Source organism: Arctopsyche grandis, chromosome 8 (assembly GCF_051622035.1).
Source record: "Arctopsyche grandis isolate Sample6627 chromosome 8, ASM5162203v2, whole genome shotgun sequence".
In the NCBI taxonomy this organism is placed as follows: domain Eukaryota; kingdom Metazoa; phylum Arthropoda; class Insecta; order Trichoptera; family Hydropsychidae; genus Arctopsyche; species Arctopsyche grandis.
Window position 1 is genome coordinate 25,083,519 of NC_135362.1, and position 24,413 is coordinate 25,107,931.

Genomic DNA, 24,413 nt, shown 5'->3' on the forward strand with positions numbered 1-24,413 from the left:
TTGAAAGAATTAATGACAATTTGTAAGAACTCATGTATGAACACTTTTCAGAAAATATTTTAAAAACCCAGTTGTGAATGATTGAATGTACATACGTATGTTGAAAATTCGTTTTAGTTGAATAATATATTGAAAATTCAATTTAAAAATAATTGTATCAACACAAATGCATACAAAGTAAAATAAGTCGATATACATTAGTTGTACTCGGCCTATGCTAAACAAAAACATCATAATCAAAACTAATACATATCAATTGAACTATCGACATATCACTATAACGCAAACGGAGGCAAAAACAAACACAAGTATAAATCAGCACTTTTACAAAAAAAATCTACTTGTGCATATATAAACGGCACAACCGCGTAGAGCTGACACAATTCGAAAGTCACCAGAGTCAAAATGGCGTACGCCATCTCCTTCACCATAATAGTAGCATTGGCGGCGATTTTACCAGTAGACGCCGCATCAAGATCCAAACTACGCTGTCAAAATCCGAACGAAACATACACTCCGTGTGAAAACCCGTGTCCAACAACTTGTGCCAACAAGGACGAAGAACCGAAAAAATGTCCGGCCGTGTGCAAAAAAGAAGGAGCTTGCATTTGTAAATCGGGATTAATACGAGGATGGGATCAAAGCTGCATCAAGCCCGAGGAGTGCCCTACTTGTGAAGGACCTAACGAGTTCTTTTCGTGTGGTTCAGCTTGCGATACAACTTGCGCAACACTAGGAGAGGAGTGTCCCATCACCAATATAAAATGCAACGAAATGTGCTATTGTAAAGAAGGATTTGCTCGAGATGACAGAGGTGTCTGTATTCCAATTAAAAACTGTCCACTGAGGCAATGTAAAGAAGATCCAAACGCCATAGCAGTTCCTTGTGGAGATCCCTGCCCTCGAACTTGCGAGAACAAAGACGACAATGATCCCAGAGCTTGTATCGAAATATGCATTATAAATGGATGCAAATGTAAAGATGGCTTCGTAAAAGGAAGCGACGGCAAATGCATCCCAGTTGAAAGTTGTCCATCGAGGCAGTGTAGCGACGATCCAAACGCCATAACACTTCCTTGTGGAGATCCCTGCCCTCGAACTTGCGAGAACAAAGACGACCAAAGTCCCAGAGGTTGTAAGAAAATATGCATACTAAACGGATGCAAATGTAAAGATGGCTTCGTAAAAGGCAACGATGGAAAATGTATACCAGTTGAAAGATGTCCAGCTCCGATAATATGTGGAAAAAACGAAATTTACGACAAATGCCCTGCTTCGTGTCCCCCAGAGGAGACGTGCCAGTCTTACGTGTCTGACATTCAATTCAGGTGTGCACCCACCACCAAATGCGTTCCAGCATGCAGATGCAAAGAAGGCTACATCAGAAACGTCAAAAATGGAAAGTGCATTCGTCCCGATGTATGTTGCGGAGATCGCAATAGCAAGATGCTCACATGTCCGAATCCGTGCCCTGGAGGTACTTGTGATAATCCAAATTTCGCACCATGCAGAATGGCTTGTAGATCCAGAGGTTGCCAGTGCAAAGAAGGATTCGTGAAAAAGTCAAAAACTGATCCTACATGCGTCGCAAGTGAGGATTGTGAATCATCTTCCCAGGAATGAATAAAATATAGATTTATACTCATGTAAATAGACAGAACAGAAAATATTAAATTTTATGGAAGCATTGAATATTTTGTTTTACTGTCGTATATATATTTTACATTGCATCGCTATTAATTGAAAATAATACTAAACACACTACATTTGGACACCACATACCTATGTACATATTTTCCTTTACAACATATAGTCAAATATCAACGGACCCGAAGACAGCCATTTATATGAACATAAATCACACCGAAGCTATACCACAAGTTTCAGTAGACATGTAAAAAACAAGAGATGTGACTAATATAAAAAATTAATATGCCTAAAAAATAGTTTCATTTTAAAACTATTTTTTCGCATATTTACAAAATTCATACTACATTAATTAAATTCAAAATACCTGCAAAGACGTAATCAAATTAAAACACACAGTGTTAACATTGCCGCAATCGAACACAATTAATGCGTAAGAAATCATAAATATGTACATTATAGTGTGCAAATTTTATTTAGCAAACAAACAAGCAATAAATAAACCGAGATATAAAACGAATACTACACACATGTGCAGAACATTGTAAATTGCGCACTCCATTCAAAATGACCACGACAAGTTTCATTGTACGATTTGTCGCTATTTTGGCAATGGCAAGCGCCACTGTAACCTATCCCAAATCGAATCAATGTCAAAATACAAACGAAATATTCTCAGAGTGCGCCAACAGTTATTGTAGAAACACCTGTGCTAATCCCTCCATAGGTTCAACCTGCAAGCCACCTTGCAAGCCAGGATGCATCTGCAAAGACGGACACTTCAGGAACACCAAAGGAGTATGAGTGCCAGCAGTCGAATGTGACACGTGTAAGCCCAACGAAATCTTCGACCTGTGTGGAAACACGGGATGCGTCAACACCTGTGCAAAACCAGATCTCATAACCAGATGTACTCGATCGGGGTGCATCCCCGGTTGCATTTGCCTTCCTGGATACCTGTGTATTGATTTGAAAGAGTGCGTCAAGAAAGAAGAATGCAAATCACGAAGGACCAAGAGCATGCCCCCTAATATGCCTGGAAAGAGATTGTGTGTGCAAACAAGGCTATGTACGTGGCTGGAATGGAAAATGTATAAAGCCTGAAGAATGTCCCACTTGTAAAGAACCCAACGAGTTTTATTCGTGTGGTTCGGCATGCGATACGACATGCGCAACACTTGGTGAACAATGCAACATAATTAATAAAAAGTGTACTGAAATGTGCTATTGTAAAGAAGGATTCGCACGAGACAGCAAAGGTGTGTGTATAGCAGATGATTAATGTCCGCCCAAACAGTGCAAAGACGATCCTAACGCCATAGAAGTAACATGTGGAGATCCATGTCCTATAACTTGCGACAATAAAGACGAAACAGGACCCAGACCTTTTCCTTATATATGTATGCTTAGTAAACGGTTGCGAGTGCAAAAACGACTTCGTGAAAGGCAGCGACGGCAAGTGCATCTCGGTTAAGAGTTGTCCTGCTCCGATAAAGTGTGGAGAAAACGAATTCTACGATAAGTGCCCACCAGAGTATCCTCCTGAGAACGATTGCGCAACTTTGCTGTCTGGTGTTCTGATCAAATGCGTCGCCACTGGTAAGTGCACTCCAGCGTGCAGGTGCAAGGAGGGCTTCAACAGAAAGGTCAAAGGTGGTAAATGCATCAGTCTTAATCAATGCTGCAAGGATCCCAACGCGGAATTGATCAGTTGTCCAAATCCTTGTCCAGGAGGCACTTGTGCTCAGCCAGAATTCACACCCTGCAAGATAGCTTGCGTCCACCAAGGTTGTCAGTGCAAGAAAGGTTTTGTGAAAAAATCGTATTGTATTGTAAAAATAGTATTGCCAAAAATATGTGTAATAAAAAATACCGCAAATGAAAATGATTTCCTGGCGATTATATTGGTTTTGTATAATTTTTGCGAAATTACATGAAATATACATATGTACATAAATATGGTAAATTTATATTTTATTTGCCATTAAGTAAAAATAAATTATAGATAAAAATTGTTAATTTTGAGTAATAATGGCAAATTTATGTATGAAATTAAAATAATTTAAAAAATCTAACTTTGTTTTGCTTTAATTTTATGACTTGGTCACACAGTTAAGCATGATAAAATATATTATTATAGATCATTTGTATGTTTTTCCATACATTTGAAGTTATACTTAACACAGACTCACTACTACGGAAACAAAATTTTAACCCGAATATTTTACTATTCATATTAAAAACGTATGACAACACCATTTCAAATAAATACCAATCATTTAAGATATTTATTAATTATTATATTTTTATGATCTAATGATGCATTTATTACATTAATATTTTTGAAAAGAAAAAACAAGAGGCGCTAAATTAAAATAATGCTAAATTAATAATATTTCTTTATCAATAATAATTAAGCATGATAAATTTAAGTTACTGTTCAGCATGATAAATTTAAGTTACTGTTCAGCATGATAAATTTACACGTAGTTAAGGCACTTGTGCTGAGCCAGAATTCACACCTCGACGCAAGAAAGCTTGCGTCGTCCAAGGATGTCAATGCAAGAAAGGCATTTGTGAAAAAAATGGATAACGCTTCTATGTGTACATGTGTCACCACCAGTAACCATGCAAAAATACCCTGAAATAAAATGATTTTCTGCAGGCTGAATTGATTTTATAAAATAATTACATAAAATATAATTATGGTGATTTCATATTTTATTTACCAGTAAATGAAAAGGAATTATAATGAATTCATTTTTGTGTAATAATTACATGTTAACGTTAGAAATTCAAATAATAAAAAATATATATTTTGCTTTAATTTAATGAATAAGTCACACTGATAAGCACATATCGCTACGATGAAATAATCACAAAAAATATTATACATACATATGTAGACCAAACACTTGCATGCAACATATGTACATATGCATGTATCTATGTACATACATATGTATAAACATATGTATGTATGTATGTATAAACATATATAGATAACAACCTTACTACATTGCGGGAAAAAATTTAACTCGTTTATTATTTAAAACGTATAAGGACATAATTTCGACAGAATACGAATCGTTAAAGATATGCATCAATTATGTTGATGTAATTATGTTTGTGTATATTTGTAAAATGACTATTTAAAAAAATTAAATAAGGAGTCCAAAATTGAATTTTGAAATATAAAATTGAAATATGGCCATTCTAATAATGAACCTTTAAATCCAACCTCTACATTTTACTTTATTCGTATTACAATTGCGTTTAATATTTAAAGACAATTACACACCAAAGCAAGCCGACACATCAAACTCATTGAGCATTGGCGCCGTCCCGCAAAATATCTAAAGATCTCCCCCCCCCCCCCCATTATTCACATTATTTTTTTACAGAAAAATAACTTTCCGAAGTAATAATTCATATATATTTATGTAGAAAAATTCTTTTTTCTAGACTTCCCATTGGCAGACACTTCGATTATTTCGTTAAAACTCATGTTCAATAATAATCAGCGCTAATATTTTTAGTCGATTATGTTGACCTTTCCTGATTAGGCAATTATCTGTGAAAGTCATTGACATATTGGTCGGCTAGAGATTTAGCTTCACGATATAAATCGTCATCTAATAATTCAACAAGATTTTTGCTTCGCAAGAAAGTGAACTTAAATTGAAAGCGAAACAATGTATTTTAATGACGAGAAACAAACCTTAAATTGCAATAAAGTTGCGTCTAGTCCCGCATTAAGAAATTTTATTTAATTTTTATTTATTTTATTTCCTGGAATCTTGTACTGGAACTAAGTTCATCAAAGTGCTTTTAGACAAGAGATTGACGACTTCGATGTCAATTTTAGCTCCACTCCCCCTTTCGTTGCAATATTTGTTAAAGTTATTGAGGATTCTTCAAATTTATTTCTTACATTATTAAGCTCGTCACATGCATTTCTAATCATAGACTGAGCACTGATAACATCGGTTTTTTTTATATTGAAGGAGCTTTGAGACAAGGTTGAAAGTTCGAAGAATCTTATCAAAAAGCATGATTAGGAGAATAAATTCGAAACATTCCATTTTCTTTTTTAGTCCCTTTGCTTCTGAATGTTCATCCTTTATTTTCCTTTTTATAATTATTTTTGTAAGACATTTTAAAATATCTGTGCATTTATTGAATCTAATCCGAACGACTAAAAAGTAGGGCAAAATCTCTTTAAAGTAACTGATGGTGAACTTTCCTTAAAAACTTGTTTCGATATCAACTGTTAATGTTGATATCGAAAATTTTATCAATTTTACAGATTTTCCTGCCTCATATAATTTTGTTTTATTGATTACACACTAAAAAATATATACAAGAATGAGAGAGAAGTCTCGGCTATATGTATGTATATAAAATAAAACGAGATGCAAATAGGATGAAAATGTCTATTCCCAGCTCTGATATGTATGTATATAATGTATTATAATAGATAAATCAATAAAAAAAACCACATCGCGACACAATAATACTCGTGCTAAATCTGTATTCAAATTCAAATACAAATATTGAACGTGTTAAATTGTTGTGACTTTAAATTAGATTGTAAGCAAAAACATTGTATTTTTAAGTGATTAATAAGTTAAACTTTATAATTGTAAAAACAAACATCGAAATATACAAGCACATTGCAAAATAGCAGGGTATTGATAGAGCAAATTTGTAGCGGTAATACCATTATATGGATGATCAAGTGATTATTGGTTCTTAGCCGATGTGACCCTATGCACCCCATTGCAGACACAGAATATGAAAATTAAATACGAGCGATTAAATTGGAGAACCAAAACGAGAGAAACAAAATGGCCCTTAAATCTATTTGTAGGAATAAACTTTAAAATATATTTTACGCTACACAATTACATACAAAGTGTAAGGATTTCACATACATATGTACATAATTGAAAACGTAATCAAAACCTAAACAAATGAATTGAACTATCAACAAATCACTTTAATGCAAACCGATGCAAAAATAAACACCAATACATAAATCAGAACTTATTAAAAAAATGTACATATGTATATAATATAAATGGCACAACCGCTTAGAGCTGACACAATTGGAAAGTCAAAATGGCGTACGCTATCTCCATCACCATAATGGTAGCATTGGCGGCGATTTTACCAGTAGAAGCAGCATCAAGATCCAAACTACGCTGTCAAAATCCAAACGAAACTTAACAATCCGTGCGACAACCCGTGTCCAACAACTCGTGCCAACAAGGACAAATGAAAACAAAAAAATGTCCAGGCATGTGTGACAAAGAGGAGCTTGAATTTTTTTATTTTAAATACATATTTTTATATTCATATATACAAATATACCAGGAAAACCTGACAGGTAAACCCCAATGCGCCTTCCTGGCCAATTACAAACAATGCAGCATTTTTATTACATAAGTCGCTGAATTTATTACATAAGTCGCTACTAAATGGAATCAAATCAAGCCCAAGGAGTGCCCTACTTGTTCTAATGACCTAACGAGTTCTTTTCGTGTGGTTCAGCTTGCAACACTAGGAGAGGAGTGTCCCATCACCAATATAAAATGTACTATTGTAAGGAAGGATTTACTCGATACAACATAAGTGTCTGTATTCCAATTAAAGACTGTCCACCGAGTCAAAGTAAAGACGATCCAAACGCCATAACAGTTCCTTGTGGAGATCCCTGCCCTCAAACTTGCGAGAACAAAGACAGCAATGATCCCAGAGCTTGTATCGAAATATTCATAATAAACGGGTGCAAATGTAAAAATGGCATCGTAAAAGGCAACGATGGCAAATTCATACCAGTTTAAAGTTGTCCAGCTCCGATAAAATGTGGAAAAAACGAAATCTACGACAAATGCCCTGCTTTTTGAGAGGAGACGTGCCAGTCTTTCGTGGCTGACATCAAACACAAGTGTCCATTCCAAACCAAATTCGTTCCAGCATGCACATACAAAGAAGGCTACATCGGAGACGTCAAAAATGGAAAGTGCATTCGTCCTGATGAATGTTGAGGGGATCGAATCCGTGCCCTAGAGGTACTTATGATAATCCAGATTGCAGACCATGCAGAATGGCTTATATGTATGTAGATCCAGAGGTTTCAGTGCAAAGCAAGATTCGTGAAAAAGTCTAAAACTGATCCTACATGCGTCGCAAGTGAGAATTGTGATTTGTGAATCATCTTCCCAAGAATGAATAAAATATAGATTTATACTCATCTAAATACAATAATTTGTTGCCCTACATTAATTATATTCTAAACATCTGCAAAAATATAATCAAATTAAAACACACTTGTGAACTCACAATGTTAACATTGATACAATCGAACACGATTAAGAATGCGAAAAAAATCATAAACAAATATTAACGTGCAAATTTCACAAAAGGATTTGTGAAAAAATCGGATACCGATTCTACATGTATTGCCAAAAATATGTGTAATAAAAAATACCGCAAATGAAAATGATTTCCTGGCGATTATGTTAGTTTTGTATAATTTTTGCAAAATTACATGAAATATACATACATAAATATGTTAAATTTATATTTTATTTGCCATTAAGTAAAAATAAATTATAATTAAATAACCTGACTCTTAAATAAATAAGTGTTGGCTGCTAAGATATGCTATTTTTGTGAAAATATTGATGAAATAAAACTTAAAAAAAAGGTAATACGATGTGTTTGGATGGATATTACTAGAGGTAGGATAGCCAAGGTGCCGCTCATTGTTCCATTGTTGTAAATTCTTTGTAAAAAAGGTTCGGCAAACCTTTAACAATGCATTTACAACATTTGAACAATACGCGGCACCCTCTGGGTCCGGGCTTTAGATATTACGGTGTGTGGACCATGACGAGAGTGGGAATGGACAGTAGCGGGGCGACGCGCTATCATCCAACTGTCAAAAATTATAATTTTACTGATAGAAAATCCTTTTTGATGAGTATTTAAAAAAATACGGATCAAAAAGGATTTATTTAATGATAAAAATAAAATTATTCACTGTACAAAAATGAATAATTGACTGATCGTTTATTATTTTCTACTGATCATTTAGAATAAGTTACTGATCAAGTTTATAATTAATTACTGATAAATTTTTCATTTTTTTATTGACCAACATTTGGAATAATAAACTAACCAAATAATTTGTTGCCCTACATTAATTAGATTCAAAACACCTGCAAAAATGTAATCAAATTAAAACACACTTGTGAACACACAATGTTAACATTGATACAATCGAACAAGATAAAGAATGCGAAAAAAATCATAAATAAATATTAACGTGCAAATTTTAATAAGCAAACGGAAAATCAATAAATAAACCGAAATATATAACGAATACGCCGCACCTGTGTTATGGCAATTTACAATGAGCCATTGTAAATTGCGCAGTCAATCCAAAATGGACACAACTAGCTTCATCATAGGATTTGTCGCCATTCTGGCAATGGCTAACGCCACTGACCCCTATCCCAAGCCAAACCCATGTCCAAACAAAAACGAAAAATTTGATGAGTGCGCGAACTGTATTTGTAAAAACTCCTGTGCGAATCCCGTCAATTGCCCTGACTGCGTGCCACCTTGCAAGCCAGGATGCATCTGCAAAGACGGACACTTCAGGAACACCAAAAGAGTATGTGTGCCAGCAGTCGAATGTGACACGTGTAAGCCCAACGAAATCTTCGACCAGTGTGGAAACACGGAATGCGTCAACACCTGTGCAGAACCAGATCTCATAACCAGATGTACTCCATCAGGGTGCAACCCCGGTTGCATCTGCCGTCCTGGATACTTGAGGAACGATTTGAAAGAGTGTGTCAAACCACAAGACTGCAAACCTCAATGTACAGAACCCAACGAAGTGTTCGACTCTTGCGGTTCATCGTGTCCCACAAATTGCGCCAACAAAGACGAAGTAAACAGAAACTGCAACGTTGAATGTATAGAGGGAGGAGGTTGCATTTGCAAACCAGGATATATAAGAGGATGGTTTCAAAACTGCATAAAACCTGAAGAATGTCCCACTTGTGAAGGACCAAACGAGTTCTATGATTGTGGGTCAGCTTGCGATACAACTTGTGCAACACTCGGAGAGGTTTGCCCAATCGTTAATATCAAATGTAACGAAATGTGCTATTGTAAAGAAGGATTCGCACGAGACAGCAAAGGTGTATGTATACCAGTTGACCAATGTCCGCCCAAGCAGTGCAAAGACGATCCCAACGCCATAGAATTACCATGTGGAGATCCATGTCCTTTGACTTGCGACAACAAAGACGATGGACCGAGGCCTTGTCCCAGAATATGCATAGTAAACGGTTGCAAGTGCAAAGACGGATTTGTGAAGGGTAGCAACGGTAAGTGCATTTCAGTTAAGAGTTGTCCAGCTCCGATCAAGTGTGGTGAAAATGAATTCTACGACAAGTGCCCACCAGAGTGTCCTCCCGAGAAAGATTGCGCAACTTTGCTGTCTGGTGTTCTGATCAAATGCGTCCCCACTGATAAGTGCACTCCAGCGTGCAGGTGCAAGGAGGGCTTCATCAGAAAGGTCAAAGGTGGTAAATGTGTCAGTCTCAATCAATGCTGCAAGGATCCTAACGCGGAATTGATCAGTTGTCCGAATCCTTGTCCAGGAGGCACTTGTGCTCAGCCAGAATTCACACCTTGCAAGAGAGCTTGCATCGCCCTAGGTTGTCAGTGCAAGAAAGGATTTGTGAAAAAATCAGACACCGACTCTACATGTATTGCCACCAGGTTGTGTAAAAAATACCGCAAAAGAAAATAATTTCATGCGGGTTGAATTAATTTTGTAATACATAATATTACATAATCAAAAAATTTAATATATTTTGACTTTAATTTGATGAATTACCAGTTAAACACATATTCGCCATTAAGTAAAAATAAATTATGAATAAAAATTAATTGTTAATTTTGAGTAATAATGGCAAAGTGTATGAAATTAAAATAGTTTAAAAAATCTCACTTTGTTTTGCTTTAATTTTATGACTTGGTCACACAGTTATTTTTCCTATGATAAAATATATTATTATAGATCATATGTATGTTTTTCCATACATTTGAAGTTATACTTTACACAGACTCACTACTACGGAAACAAAATTTTAACCCGAATATTTTACTATTCATAGTAAAAACGTAAAAACGTAAAACACCATTTCAAATAAATACCAATCATTAAAGATATTTATTAATTATTATATTTTTATGATCTAATGATGCATTTATTACATTAATATTTTTGAAAAGAAAAAACAAGAGGCGCTAAATTAAAATAATATATATATATATATATATATATATATATATATATATATATATATATATATATATATATATATATATATATATTATATATATATATATATATATATATATATATATATATATATATATATATATATATATGTATATGTATACCTATCATTTAAATTTCAGCATCTAATTTTTTTCAAATAGTGGACAATTCATCAAAAAACATTTTTTTTTTTTTTAATTATAAATTTAAATAATCATTTCGCAAGTGTAATATAACTTTTATACGTATCTATACACATACATATGTACGTATCTATACACATACATATGTACGTATTATATACATACATACATATATGTATGTACAAACATATGTATATATATTTCAAGACAGATAACGAATCAAATTCGGAATCTGTTTGTCTTGAACTCACTCATGAGCACACTGAACTTTAACGAACTGTCAACAAATTGTTAAAAAAATACAATAAAAAACCAATAAATTTTCTAATTGAATTAAAAAAAATGCGCACACTCATTAAATACGATGGAATAAATAAGGTAAAAAACAAGTGAAAAAGCAAAAGAATCTTCGATGATTATTCGTGGAATTAAAATAACGGGTATATAAAGAAGATCGCGTGCACATCGATGCAGTTAATTCCATTCCGCAAGCGCGAACGTACGAAAATGGCAACAAATTATTTTATCATTGCATTCACCATCATTTTGACAGTGGCAAACGCTGTCGAATATCCCAAACAGTGTCCGAACAACGAAATTTTCTCAGAGTGCGGAAATCACGGCTGTCAAAATACTTGCGCAAGTCCAGACATTGCCGCAAGATGCAGGGCCGCATGCAATCCAGGATGCATATGCAAGGAAGGATATTTGAGAAATACCAAAAAAGTGTGCGTGCCAGCACTCGAATGCGACACGTGTAAGTCCAATGAAATCTTCGACCTGTGCGGTAACACGGGATGTGTCAACACCTGCGCTGAACCAGATCTGCAAAGCAGATGCCTTCCTGAAATGTGCATCGCCGGTTGCATCTGCCTTCCTGGATACTTAAGGGACGATTTGAAAAAGTGCGTCAAACCAAAAGACTGCAAACCATTGTGTACGGGAGCCAACGAGTTGTTCGACTCTTGCGGTGAAACGTGTCCCACAACTTGCGCCAACAAAGAAGAAGTAAACAGAAACTGCGACGCTCAATGTAGAGAGGGAGGAGGTTGCATTTGCAAACCAGGATATATAAGAGGATGGAATCGAAACTGCATAAAACCTGAAGAATGTCCCACTTGTGATGGACCTAACGAGTTCTTTTCGTGTGGTTCAGCTTGCGATGCAACTTGCGCAACACTCGGAGAGGTTTGCCCAATCGTTAATTTCAAATGTAACGAAATGTGCTATTGTAAAGAAGGATTCGCACGAGACAGCAAAGGTGTCTGTATTTCAATTAAAGACTGTCCACCGACGCAATGTAAGGACGATCCAAACGCTATAACAGTTCCTTGCGGCGATCCGTGCCCTCTAACTTGCGAGAACAAAGACGATAAAGGTCCCAAAAGTTGTATCGAAATATGCATAATAAACGGATGCAAATGTAAAGATGGCTTCGTAAAAGGAAGCGACGGCAAATGCATCCCAGTTGAAAGTTGTCCAGCTCCGATAAAATGTAGAAAAAACGAAATCTACGACAAATGTCCTCCGTTATGTCCCCCAGAGGATACGTGCCGCTCTTACGTGTCTGGAATCATGTACAGGTGTGCACCCACCACCAAATGCGTTCCAGCATGCAGATGCAAAGAAGGATACATCAGAAACGCCAAAAATGGAAAATGCATTCATCCTGATGTATGTTGCGGAGATCCTAATAGCGAGATGGTCACATGTCCGAATCCGTGTCCTGGGGGTACTTGTGATCAGCCAGATATCACACCGTGCAAAATAGCTTGTCGCTTCAGAGGTTGCCAGTGCAAAGAGGGATTCGTTAAAAAATCTGCAACTGATCCAACTTGCGTCGCAACAAAATATTGTAAAACATAAATAGTTTTAACTGTGTACAAATACATATATAAATATATATATATATATATATATATATATATATATATATATATACATACATACATACGAAGCAGACCATTCAGTTACCAATGCAAATAATAAGTAAAAAGGATTTGTTCATAAATCCGACACTGATCTTATCAAACAATACAATATAAAATAACAAATCCCATACTTGAATGATATAAATTATTATACCAATTATTTTCTAAATAAAAATAATTAATCATAAGTAAAATTAATTTATATTTACATTACATCCTATAATGATTTTCTATTTACGAATGTACGATTATATTTCAATTATTTGTATGTAGTTTCAATTTTTAATATAAAATTAATAGACTTTTAATGATTATGATTCTTAATGAACAATACATACATACCTTCTCATCATGATACAAAACTTTACTATTTTAGGTATATTTAGAGGCAATTTACGATTTAATGAACTAATATTACATCCGAAAATTATTTTTCTCTTGTTTTATCTATACCTATTTCTACCAGTCCTCATTTAACAAAAGGATTGTAACGAAAAATAAATGTTTTTAAATGTATTATTTTATATACATATGTATTTATGTAAATTGTACACATCTAATCATAAAATAAAATTACTGGCAAAATATGTTCATAGATTTTAATTACTTTAATTACCTATATACTAAGACGATTCCATACAACACAGTTCTTACGTATAAATTGTTCTACTGAATACGTTCCAGGACCAGAGTATTATTATAATATAAAATCAGAATTCATAAAAATTGCAAAAATAAAAAATCCATAAATCCTAAGTAAATTTTTAAAAATAAGATGCTAGTTTTGTACTCGGTGTTTTTGTTTTTTCGTGTATATTACGAATCGCAGTTTGCTCTGGTCCATTGCAAACCCTGCTAAGAACCCATTTTCGCAATATCAAACAAGTATGGTATTTATTTATTTATTTATTTATTTTAAACAGACCATTGTGGCATAACAGGAATTCCTAAAGCGCCACAATGGTCAAAAAATATAGCACAAAAAAGAAAAAAAACAAAATAACAATTAAACATAAACATAAATACATTCATACATAAATATAAAAAATAGCATTTAATAATAACAGATAAAGTAAAAATATCAAATGGTATACATACGTATGTACAGTCGTATGACAACGAATTACTAACACCCGCGTATTTACCCTATTTTGTGTACCTGCGCCGTCTTAAGTAACATTTTGGGTTGGTTTTTTTTGTAGACCATTCATTGTATCCTATTCTATGTATTTAGAGAAGGATAGGATGAGTAGTGTTTATACAAATAGTTTAAAAACCGAACAAGTGCAAATACACAGTTTGGCTTTGAAATTCGTTTGGTGTAGACGTGTGCTTTCACTGGGAGAAAAGTTAGTTTTGAAGAGATTTTTGCTTTCCTGTATATTATCGATATCATTGAAGTAAGTTAAAGTGTTTAAATTTTTTAAATGTGACTTAATTATTTGTTTAAATTGCTTGTGAAAAAAACCCCTTTCCTTTTTAGATGGGAAGAAATAAAGATTTATCTATGGAGAAAATCGCCAATATTTCCACATTATTAAATACTGGGAAGTATTCTATACGATATATTGCTAAAGATTAGGGGGTTAGAGTTTTCAGTGTGCATAAAATTAGCACCCAACTAAAAAGAGGTGAAAATCCTACGGTCACCAAGCGTAAGAATTGTTGTGGCACTCGAAAATACGGTCCTCGAGTCGATCGATATATTATAAATACTGTTGAGAAGGATCGGTTTGCCACAAATAAAAAAATCCAGACAAATTTACGGGAGCGGAACCGAAATATCGACTCGGACAATACAACGCCGTTTCGCAGACGCGGGGATGAATGGCAGACAACTACTTAAAAAAACGCTTTTGACGCCAAAAATGAAGAAAGCCAGGCTCAATTTGGCTAATGAGCATCGCCACTTCACCCTCGACGATTGGAAAGGGGTAATTTAATTGAAATTAAATTATTTGTCTAATTTTTTTTGAATGAATTGAATTAATCGATGTTTTTAACATTTTTAAGGTTCACTTCTCTGACGAGTCGTCAATTCAATTGATGACACCGACTCACCAATACGTACGTAGGCGAGTCGGCAAGCGGTATAATGAGTCCTGTGTCATAAAAAATGTGAAACACCCGCTGTCACTCATGATTTGGGGCTCAATTAGAGCGGAAGGTCGGGGGCCATTGTATTTTGTAGAAGGGATGATGAATGCTTCGCAATATATAACGGTATTGCGATACACCCTATTGCACTCTATACAAAACAAAATTGACAAAAGGGATCGCCTGCACTTAATGCAATATTTTTGCACCCTGCCATAAAGCCAAAATTGTGAAAAAAATCATGTCCAACCACAATTTACCGCTCCTTCACTGGCCCGGTAATTCTCCCGATCTAAATCCTAAAGAAAATGTCCGGCATACCCTTAAAATGAAATTAAATAAGCTCCAATGTACCAATAAAAATATCCTAAAACAAAACATAATTTCTGTGTGGCAGGGAGATCCTGAGATAAAGTCAACCATTGCGTCTTGTATCGAGAGTATGCCCAAAAGAATAGCATCGTGTCTCCGAAATAAGGGTGGACATACAAAATATTAATAATATATATATATGTTGTATTAATATTGTAAATAAACTATGTATAATCATTATAAACACATCTTTGTTTTAATTTTACGAACCTACTCTTCAATATATAGCTCTAAACATAGAATTTGCAAAATCCGCATGGTGTTAGTAATTCGCTGTCATGGGACTGTATGTATGTATGTACATACATACATATATGACAAACAAACATTTATCTTTATATATGTAATTAATAACCACTAAAATTGGTAAATAAATGATTCTATATTTTACAACGCAAAAAAAGATAATGAAATAATTTAAAATCGGTTATATTGAAAAAAATAATTAACGAATTCATTATAATGCACATGTCTATAAATTTATAATCAATTTTAATATTAACACAACTGAACGAAATAAACGAAATTTTACAGAACCGCTATTTATCTTTATATATATAAATTCTATATGTAATTATTCATTGCATGAAGACTACATGTATAAAATCAAAAGACCACACGATCTCTTATGCACTTAATTCCAAGACGCTATCTCGAGCGTTCGAAAATGGCGACGAGACTATTAATCATTGGATTTGCCGCCATTTTGGCAATGGCCAAAGCCACGGAATATCCCACCCAATGCCCGCCCGACGAAGTTTTCTCAGAATGTGGAAACAACGGTTGCCAAAACACATGTGCGAATCCTGACATCGCCGCCAAGTGCAAGGCCCCGTGCCGGTCAGGATGCATATGCACCTACGGTTATTTGAGAAACACTAAAGGCGAATGCGTACCTGCAGCAAAATGCGACACCTGCAAGCCCAACGAAATTGTCTCACTGTGCGGAAACCCAGAATGCGAAAGCACTTGCTCACAACCGGACATGAAATACATGTGTAACGCAGAGAGGTGCATCGGCGGTTGTGTTTGCGGTTCAGGCTATATGAGAAACGAATTGAACGAATGCGTCAAACATGCAGACTGCAAAACCAAGTGCATCAGACGTGAGAACGAAGAGTTCCATCCGTGTGGAGACATATGTCCGAAAGGCTGTTTTCCTGGCAAAAGATGTTTCAGTGCGTGCATTAGTGAAGGAGGTTGCGTTTGCGAACCAGGCTACGTGCGCGGCCCACCGTATTCCACAACCTTCAAAACACATATGACTTTTACCATCAATGCACCAGCGTGCATAAAGCCAGAACAGTGTCCACCTTGTCCAATCAACGAAGTCATTTCATGTGGTATGCCTTGCGAAAAAACTTGCGCAACACTAGGAGACGATCCCAAGGATTGCGCGCCCGGAGGTAAACCTTGCACTGAGGTGTGCGTTTGCAAAGAAGCGTTCGCACGAGACCGCAACGGTATCTGTATACCGATTGAGCACTGTCCAACGAGGCAATGTGAAGACGATCCAAACGCCATAATTCTTCCGTGTGGAGATCCTTGCCCGCGGACGTGCGAGAACAAAGACGAAACAGGACCCAGATCGTGTCCAGAGAAATGCATAAAAAACGGTTGCAAATGCGACGTCGGCTTCGTATTAGGCGGTGACGGTAAATGCATTCCAATTAAAGACTGTCCATCTCCAATAAAATGTGAAGATAACGAAATCTACGACAAATGCCCACCAGAGTGTCCTCCGGAGAAGACGTGCAGCACTTACATGTCCGGGGTTTTGATCAAATGTGTGCCCACCAACAAGTGTATTCCGGGTTGCAGGTGCAAGGAAGGCTACATCAGAAATGTCACCAAAGGAAAATGCATTCTGCCGCCTCAATGTTGCAAAGATCCCAACAGTGAATTTGTCAAATGTCCAAACCCATGTCCTGGAGGCACTCTCGCCAAACATTCGTTTGAACAGTGTAAAGCAAAGTGCAGACCGTACGGTTGCCAATGCAAAAAAGGATACGTTAAAAAGTCCGACACTGATCCAGCGTGTATTCTTATACATTGCAATACTTATCCAAAAACGAAAAAGTAATCCACTTTAATGATTTATTATTATTTCGTCAATTTTTCGAATTATTATTTCATTTTTCAATTTATATTTTATTTCAATAATAATTTTTCAATAATTATTTTTATTATTATTTCACCATTTTTTTTTTTTAATAAAAATTATGTAAATACATACACACAGTTACAATAGTAACAATGAATGATTATTTTTTATATAGCTATATAAAACGACCATATGTATGTACATACATATGTACAATATACATGTGCGCACAAGTATTTTAATTTCAGGTGACTTCAAATATTAAAAAAAAGCAATCTAAAATAATTTAAAACATGTTCGAAAAGAAAATAGTGCATCAAAAGATGTATATATTTTTATGTACATACATAGTTAGTTTAATCAGAATAGTCTTCAAAATAATGCATAACTATGTACATCATAATATGTATTAAAATACATACCTACATATGTATATGTGTATCAAAATGTCTTGTTAAATATTTACACAGCACGATAATTTACAAAATCAAACAAATTTAATTGACATTGCATAAACTCCTAAACGACAAACAAAATTTGAATAATTTTAAACACTTGTCCACATATAATAAAATCGATTTTTTATATATGTATGTATGTACATTATGGTAAATATTATATGTAAAAATGATACGCAAAATGACTTTAAGCTGATCTAAACCTAATTTAAAAACTTTCGTAAGTCCTAGCATGAAATAACAGTAAAACTCAATAATAAATGTAATTACAAAATTTGTCCTTGAATCAGTTTTGATTTAATAATATTTGTTAAAATACACAATATTAATAAGAAAATGAAAAACACCATATAACTTTCCAATAAATATAAAATTAACGTTCTGCGGTACATCACTCATACAATTAATAAAATTTTGATAATCTACCAAATCCATAAATACATAATTATGAAATCCATACATATAAAACGATAAGAAAACAAAATACACATGTCCATGAAATTGAAGATTAAATTAGCTATTGACACAATTGTACATTGAGTACGAAATACATAACGTGACAAAAGAAAACACGCATTGACTATTTGCGCATTTTAATTGGTAAATAAACCGTGACGACATAAAAAGAGCAAAGCGTGAAAAATTAACTCATTCGACATCACGACTTTTATCAAAATGGCAAGATTAACTTTTGCCATCGTTGCACTGGCGATCATATTCACATCGTCAAATGCGATCGAATATCCCAAGCAATGTCCTACCAATGAAGTTTACTCAGAGTGTGGAAACAACGGCTGCCAAAACACTTGTGCAAATCCCGATATCGCCGCAGTGTGCAGGGCTATATGCACCCCAGGATGCATATGCAAGGAAGGATATTTGAGAAATACCAAAAAAGTTTGCGTACCAGCAGTCGAATGCGACACGTGTAAGCCCAACGAAATCTTCGACCTGTGCGGCAACACGGGATGTGTCAACACCTGTGCTGTACCAGATTTGCAAAGCAGATGCCTTCCTGAAAGATGCATCGCGGGTTGTATCTGCCGTCCTGGATACTTGAGGAACGATCTGAAAGAGTGTGTCAAACCACAAGACTGCAAACCAAAATGCACAGGAGCCAACGAGGTGTTCGACTCTTGCGGTGAAACGTGTCCGACAACTTGCGCCAATAAAGACGAAGCAAACAGAAACTGCAACGTTCAATGTAGAGAGGGAGGAGGTTGCATTTGCAAACCAGGATATATAAGAGGATGGAGTCAAAACTGCATAAAACCTGAAGAATGCCCCACTTGTAAAGGACCTAACGAGTTCTTTTCGTGTGGTTCAGCTTGCGATACAACTTGCGCAACACTCGGAGAGGTATGCCCAATCGTTAATATCAAATGTAACGAAATGTGCTATTGTAAAGAAGGATTCGCACGAGACAGCAAAGGTGTCTGTATACCAATTGCGCAATGTCCACCCAAGCAGTGCAAGAACGATCCTAACGCCATAGAATTACCATGTGGAGATCCATGTCCTTTAACTTGCGACAACAAAGACGAAACAGGACCCAGACCTTGCCCCGCAATATGCATAGTAAACGGTTGCAAGTGCAAAGACGGCTTCGTGAAAAGCAGCGATGGTAAGTGCATCTCGGTTAAGAGTTGTCCTGCTACGAATACGTGTGGTGAAAATGAATTCTACGACAAGTGCCCACCAGAGTGTCCTCCCGAGAAAGATTGCGCAACTGTTCTGTCTGGTGTTCTGATCAAATGCGTCCCCACTGGTAAGTGCACTCCAGCGTGCAGATGCAAGGAGGGTTTCACAAGAAAGGTCAAAGGTGGTAAATGCGTCAGTCTCAATCAATGCTGCAAGGATCCCAACGCGGAATTGATCAGTTGTCCGAATCCTTGTCCGGGAGGCACTTGTGCTCAGCCAGAATTCACACCTTGCAAGAGAGCTTGCATCGCCCTAGGTTGTCAGTGCAAGAAAGGATTTGTGAAAAAATCAGACACCGACTCTACATGTATTGCCACCAGGTTGTGTAAAAAATACCGCAAAAGAAAATAATTTTTTGCGGGTTGAATAATTTTGTAATACATAATATTACATAATAAAAAAAATAAATATATTTTGACTTTAATTTGACGAATTACCAGTTAAACATATACTCATAGATATTCGTGATTTCATAATGCTGCGGTATGTGTGAATATGTCTGTACGGTTCAATATCGAATTTTGTTTTGTGACCTTCTTATATTCCTCAAATATATAGATAAAGTCATGGGTTTTTCACATCCAAAATTTTTCTTTTGAATGTCGTAAAAACCTGTTCGATACATTGATAGATAATTTTTTCGACAGAAGGAAATAAATCAATTTATTACAAAAAATCCGCGATTCCTATAGGTCAGCTAAGATGAAAATCGAGATATATGTATGTATACAGATTTTGCTACTGCAAGTCTTACTGAAATAAAATATGATATTAGTTTGTTTGATTTAGAAAAACCCAAAAATATTAATACCAAAATATTCAGAGAAGCAATTTTTAAACTTTATAATCCTGTATTGATTATTTAAATCTAGTCCTCAAATATACTTGACGGCGAATTATTGTGTCACAAATGAAAAGATCAACGAATGGCGATAAAACGACTTACCTTGCCAACATAGGTGGGTAGAAATTTTTGAATATTTCATAGATAAAGAAGTTCCTTTCACTTTGACGTACAAGTAGAGAAATTTTCCGACAGCCACTGGTCAGTCTAAGGACCGGCAATGGTTCGCAAACCGGCGTTTGTGCAGCACTGCCTTAAAGCACAGGTCCAAAAAATTCCAAATAAATTTACACAAGTGTGAATATGTTTTGATAGAGCGAAACGTCAATATAAGTATGCAGTGCGAAAAGTATATAAATCGAAAATTAACAACAAATAATTCATTAGAGATTAATACCTCAGACTCGGTTCAAAATGGCTTGCAGCCATTTCGTAGTAGTGCTCGCCGCCATTTTGGCGATGGCAGCCCCAGGCATATCCCAACAATATCCCAAGCTGTGTCCAGATAACGAAGTTTTCTCAGATTGCGGCAACAACGGTTGCCAAAACACCTGTGCCAATCCCGACGTAGCCTTTAATTGCAATAACGGTTGCGTTCCAGGATGCATATGCCAGCCAGGATATTTTAGAAACACCAAAGGAGTGTGCGTGCTAGCAGTCGATTGCGACACGTGCATAGCCGACAAGAACCAAGTATTCGACGAGTGCCGCAACACCATTTGCCAAAACACTTGCGACTGGCCTGACCTGCAGAAGACATGCAAGCCTGCGCGATGCATCGCTGGATGCGTCTGCAAGGATGGATTCTTGAGGAACGAGTTTAGGGAGTGCGTCAAACCTGCAGACTGCAAAAAATGTAAAAACCGTAAAAACGAAACGTTTGATCCTTGCGGAGAACGATGCCCCATGACCTGTGGTATTTGGGTTCACAGAGCAGTCATATCTCTTTCAGCGTGTGGGATACCTTGCATAACTGGCGGAGGCTGCGTTTGCCAACCTGGATTCATTCGCGATTGGGGCGGAAGGTGTATAAAACCAGAAGATTGTCCCACTTGTAAAGGACCCAACGAGTTATATGATTGTGGGTCACCTTGCGACACGACTTGCGCCACTCTTGGACAACCGTGTCCCATAGTGAATAAAAAATGCACTGAAATGTGCTATTGCAACGGGGGATTTGCGCGAAATAACAAAGGCGTATGTATACCAATCGAAGACTGTCCATGCAAAGATCCGAATGCCGAAATTGTCGAATGTGTCAATCCATGTGAAGGAGGTACTTGTGCCCATCCGGAATTCAAACCGTGCAGGAAACCATGCCTTCCCCGGGGTTGCCAGTGTAAAAAAGGTTTCGTTAAAAAATCTGTTACTAATCCTACATGCGTGGCTATTTATAAATGTAAATATATGGCAGAGTATGGAAAAGATGAGATAAGAAATGCGAGATTCACCCAATAAACTTTCTTCATTTTAACTCCTTTAGTTTTTAATTTATGTACTACTTGATTTTAAATGCTTCTTTTTCAGTTCATTTTTACACAATATAAATTTAAAAATTATACTATATAATAAAATATAATAATAAAAATATGTTTTTTTTGGCAAATTTTCCATGAGTTATAAAGCGAACAATTACGCTAAACGAATCACTGGCATAATTTTGAACATTTTTTTAAATAAACCTAAAATATAAAATCAAGTATTTAAATTTAAATGAAAACATATCCACTAGACCAGTTCTTACCAAAATAGTTGTTCACGAAACTAAATATTTGTACGCGATGCACCTGTCTTGATTAGGATATGCCAGAATGCCCAAACACACAAGATCCCCAAATGCAAAATGTGAAAAGTACGTATGTACATACATACATACATACATATTATGTATATTACATATGTACATATAAATATAAAATAAAACCTTCATTAAACAAAAATAAACGTCACGATACATATAAAATAATTGAAACATTACGATCATTATTTGCATCAACCAATAGTGGTAAGTATATTCGTATAATAATTATAATAATAAAAAAACATCAAAACGAACGTTTATTGACTCATCAACACGCTATGAAAACAAAAGTTGATTACATTTATGAAAATTTTACACCAACAGTAACAGTAAATGGGCATAAATAGACATGTAGATAAATGTGTATAATAGGGGTCAATATCAATCAATATGTAATATATAATGTAACTGAACCGTTCTGAATCGATATAAAAATATTGGAATGTGATTTCGAATCGAAATTGATTCGCAAAAGTATAAATATTGGTTCGCTCGAAGCGACCGAGTCGTTGTTTATACAGGTGTTGAAAAAACAGTACAACGTCAATAGTGACATCAGCCACATCGATTGTTCAATGTCAATATATACTGCATACATATATACACACGTTCGATTATTATTGATTTAAGTATAATTATAATTAAATAAATATAAAAGAAAAACACATTTGCAGGTCTCACATTCTCAAATTCAAAGGCAAATGGTGAATTAGTGGATATAACATGGCTTGTGTATTCATCCGAATTAGATCGAGTGTTCTGTTTTTGTTGCAAAATATGTATTTAGTAAAGCCTTTATTTTAATTTGCTTTGGCAAAAACTGGTTCTAACGATTGGAGACATGTGATGGCTTTATTAAAGGGACACGAGGGAAGCAATTGTCATTTTAATTGCTATGAGAAGTGGAGTGATATAAAAAAGAAGCTCTCAAAGAATTTCTTTGATGAGAAGTCCCATGAGCCCACTGATGCCAAAATGAAATTCAAAATCAATTTTTCGACATTTTGTTCACAACAGCAATTTCATCAATAAAACAGCGTTTTGAGTCATTCAGTAGCACCCTAAAAACATTTGAATTTTTATAAAACATTGAAGTGTGATAAAATCGAGCTAAAACAACTGAAAGAAAAATGTAGATCATAAGAAAAAGCATTAAGTAACAAAGAAACGAAGGATATAGGAGCAGAAGAAGTTGAAATTGTTGTCTCGAAAAATGGAAGAAGGTAGTACACCAGAGATGGTTATGAAGTGGATATATAACAACCTAGAGAAACTCTTTCCAAATATACTAATAGCACTGAGAATACTTCTGAATTTGGCAATTTCAGTTGCTAGGGAAGAGAGAACCCTTTCAAAGTTAAAACTAATCAAGAATTATTTACGATCTACAATGAGTGAAGAAAAATGAAAAAATGATTTGGCAATTATATCGATTGAAAATATTATTGCTCAAACCCTTAACATCGATTTTCTGCGGCAGGATTTTGTTAAAATAAATGTACGATTTTGTTAAGTTATTTAATTATTATCATTTTTTAAATATATTTATACTTTATCTATATACGTAGTAACAATAAATGAAGTTTTTTTTTTTTGTTAAAAACGGAACTTTTTTAGAAAAGGCGCCAAAAATTAAACCACACACCACACAAGAAAAATATGACTCGCCGGCCCTGCATATATGTATATGTATGTACATACATATGTACATATATACAAAGTCTACCCATTTCACTTAATTCATTTAAACTTTTTGAATTCATTTAAACTTTTTTGGATAACATTCAAGCACTTCATTTGTCAATCTTTCTAGCTTTATTAACTTTTCAATTCATTCACTTGCTTCCAATATATCGGCTACTCTAGTCAGACCTCTCACCTATGTGTTCCTCTTTCTTTCACTTCTCTTTATACCGAACATTCAACACTACCTACTTCTCTG

General features: G+C 35.2%; 7 protein-coding genes and 1 pseudogene across 8 annotated transcripts; all 8 read left to right on the forward strand.

Annotated features, from left to right (window-relative positions):
* The first annotated feature begins 396 nt into the window (after positions 1–396).
* On the forward strand, positions 397–3,024 carry LOC143915895 (zonadhesin-like). The gene is made up of 3 exons (XM_077436717.1): positions 397–1,617; positions 2,375–2,476; positions 2,624–3,024. The coding sequence occupies exons 1-3, from the start codon at positions 406–408 to the stop codon at positions 2,927–2,929; spliced, it is 1,620 nt and encodes a 539-aa protein (XP_077292843.1). The 5' UTR covers positions 397–405; the 3' UTR covers positions 2,930–3,024.
* Positions 2,936–8,164, forward strand: LOC143915896 (serine protease inhibitor swm-1-like; annotated as a pseudogene). The gene is made up of 2 exons (XR_013260932.1): positions 2,936–3,453; positions 8,079–8,164. The product of XR_013260932.1 is annotated as a serine protease inhibitor swm-1-like (transcript).
* On the forward strand, positions 5,445–12,705 carry LOC143915134 (serine protease inhibitor swm-1-like). Its single transcript, XM_077435577.1, has 2 exons — positions 5,445–7,521; positions 12,662–12,705. Exon 1 carries the CDS (start codon positions 7,245–7,247, stop codon positions 7,494–7,496), a length of 252 nt encoding a protein of 83 aa, XP_077291703.1. The 5' UTR covers positions 5,445–7,244; the 3' UTR covers positions 7,497–7,521; positions 12,662–12,705.
* LOC143915125 (zonadhesin-like) lies at positions 8,816–10,960 on the forward strand. Its single transcript, XM_077435566.1, has one exon. It carries the CDS (start codon positions 9,071–9,073, stop codon positions 10,484–10,486), a length of 1,416 nt encoding a protein of 471 aa, XP_077291692.1. The 5' UTR covers positions 8,816–9,070; the 3' UTR covers positions 10,487–10,960.
* On the forward strand, positions 11,223–13,669 carry LOC143915127 (zonadhesin-like). Its single transcript, XM_077435568.1, has 2 exons — positions 11,223–13,057; positions 13,106–13,669. Exon 1 carries the CDS (start codon positions 11,632–11,634, stop codon positions 13,027–13,029), a length of 1,398 nt encoding a protein of 465 aa, XP_077291694.1. The 5' UTR covers positions 11,223–11,631; the 3' UTR covers positions 13,030–13,057; positions 13,106–13,669.
* Positions 13,670–16,149: 2,480 nt separating this feature from the next.
* LOC143915126 (zonadhesin-like) lies at positions 16,150–17,742 on the forward strand. The gene has a single exon (XM_077435567.1). It carries the CDS (start codon positions 16,192–16,194, stop codon positions 17,644–17,646), a length of 1,455 nt encoding a protein of 484 aa, XP_077291693.1. The 5' UTR covers positions 16,150–16,191; the 3' UTR covers positions 17,647–17,742.
* A 39-nt stretch (positions 17,743–17,781) lies between these two features.
* Positions 17,782–21,055, forward strand: LOC143915128 (zonadhesin-like). Its single transcript, XM_077435569.1, has one exon. It carries the CDS (start codon positions 18,801–18,803, stop codon positions 20,175–20,177), a length of 1,377 nt encoding a protein of 458 aa, XP_077291695.1. The 5' UTR covers positions 17,782–18,800; the 3' UTR covers positions 20,178–21,055.
* A 29-nt stretch (positions 21,056–21,084) lies between these two features.
* Positions 21,085–22,234, forward strand: LOC143915130 (mucin-6-like). Its single transcript, XM_077435572.1, has one exon. The coding sequence runs from the start codon at positions 21,085–21,087 to the stop codon at positions 22,126–22,128; it is 1,044 nt and encodes a 347-aa protein (XP_077291698.1). The 3' UTR covers positions 22,129–22,234.
* The last annotated feature ends 2,179 nt before the right edge of the window (positions 22,235–24,413 follow it).